This window comes from Poecilia latipinna, unplaced genomic scaffold, assembly GCF_001443285.1.
Source record: "Poecilia latipinna isolate Pla-1442-1.1 unplaced genomic scaffold, P_latipinna-1.0 Scaffold1802, whole genome shotgun sequence".
Classification (NCBI taxonomy): Eukaryota; Metazoa; Chordata; class Actinopteri; order Cyprinodontiformes; family Poeciliidae; genus Poecilia; species Poecilia latipinna.
The window spans coordinates 119141-120796 of NW_015114418.1; the positions used below are offsets into that span (position 1 = coordinate 119141).

Consider the following 1656-nt stretch of genomic DNA (forward strand, 5'->3'; position numbering starts at 1 on the left):
AGAAGATATGCAATAATAATAATATTTATAATAACAGTGATTTTCTATAATATAACCAAAAACACAAAAAGGAAAAAAACAAGCACTCAGCAACAAAAACAATAAACCCTGATGTCACCCAAGAGTTTCTATTTTGGTCCATTCATGAATCCAAATGATCAATAGTCCATCAGTCAATATTTAATTGCTTTTTTTTTTGTCCCTTTTTGTCCATGATCCAGAGCAAATAGGTCCAGAATGAGAAAACAGCTTGGTTCATTTAAATCCTACCGCGAAGCTGCGGTGATCCGGTAGCTCGCCATCCTGAAGTGACACAGGGGGTGGGGAAAAAAACCTGACCGTCGAGCGGTCGGCAGGAAACACCCAATTTAATCCTTCGGCCCTTTTAGTAAGCCTCGATCCAGCCGTATTCTTCTATACGTTTAGAAGACGCCGAGACGAGCAGCTGGCCACAGCGACAGCAGCAACAGCGATTGCAATCCGAGTCACCTGTGACCCGGAACTTAAAGGGTGCTGTCAGTTTGACCCGCCAAAATAAAATACGGGTTTCTTATTTTGTGCAGGTTACATGTAGCTGTTAGGTAAAAATACTTGAAACAGAGAAAAAGAGATGGGATGTGCTTCACCGTCTTTAGTTTTCAAGGATGTACAATGATTCAATGATGATTCAATGAAGGAACTAATAATTATAAATGTATATTTTTTGGAGATAGATTGGTTTGGGGACAACATTTTAAAAATCCAGACTGCTCTCTGCCAAATATCTGATCCAGAAATGAATCTGAACAGGAAACAACTTGGGAGACTTAAAATCTTTTCAAATTATTGAAACCCTTTGACCTCCAGTAATGAAAACATCTGAATGTTTTTCCTGCTTTGCTCTGCATCTGGAGTCAGAGACCCAAACCGCGGCAACGGCGTTGTTTTTGTTTCATTGTAATGATCTGAGCAGCAGAATTTAAACGGCATCAACCAACGTTTAACGTACCCGACTCCGGCCTTCCATCGCTGCTCATGAACTCCTGCATCCGTTTCTCCAGTTTCTGCTGCCGCCTCCTCTTCATCACCACCTCCGGGTTGGAGATCGTCCTGGTGAAGCTGGTTTCTGGCATGTCCTTATAAACCTCCGCCGCCAGACGGTTGTTCTCTCTAAATCATCAAAATATGCAGACAGACGGTGGAGGATGTGGATTAAAAAAAGAAAAACACAGGAGGAGGAACAGACAGGTCAGAGGTCAAGCAGTGTGCAGCCGGTTTAGTTTACCCGTCCTCGCGGCTCAGAATCTGTTCGTCTCCGTCTGGGATCCGAGCAAACTCCTTTTCCCTCTTCTTCTTTTCCTTCTTCTCCTTCTTAGACAAAGTCCTTTTGAAGTTCTGTATCACTCCGTCTTTCTCCTTCTCCGGTCCGTTACTCTGACTCTTCTGGCGAGAATCAGACAAAAAGTAAATCAGAGCAAAAATGTTTCTGCAAAAAGAAACCAGGTTAGGAAAGAATCGAACCTCAGAGAGAAAGGAAAGAAGGAATAAAGCAGCAGGACTTCAGACGGAGGGAGGAGTGGATGGATGGACAAATGGGCAGATGGACGAACAATATGGGTGACAACGGATGGATGGATGGATGGATGGATGGATGGATGGATGGATGGATGGATGGAT

The 1656-nt window shown here is 43.3% G+C and overlaps 1 protein-coding gene across 1 annotated transcript in view; it reads right to left on the reverse strand.

The window, feature by feature from the left end:
• Window positions 1-951: 951 nt before the first annotated feature.
• Window positions 952-1656, reverse strand: part of LOC106934402 (afadin-like) — an 8758-nt gene continuing 8053 nt past the window's right edge. Inside the window, exons 2-3 of the mRNA XM_015014276.1 lie at window positions 1265-1465; window positions 952-1149 (exon numbers count right to left, since the gene is read on the reverse strand). Coding sequence (XP_014869762.1) covers window positions 969-1149; window positions 1265-1465 — 382 coding nt within the window. The 3' untranslated portion in view covers window positions 952-968. The remainder of the gene's footprint in view (window positions 1150-1264; window positions 1466-1656) is intronic.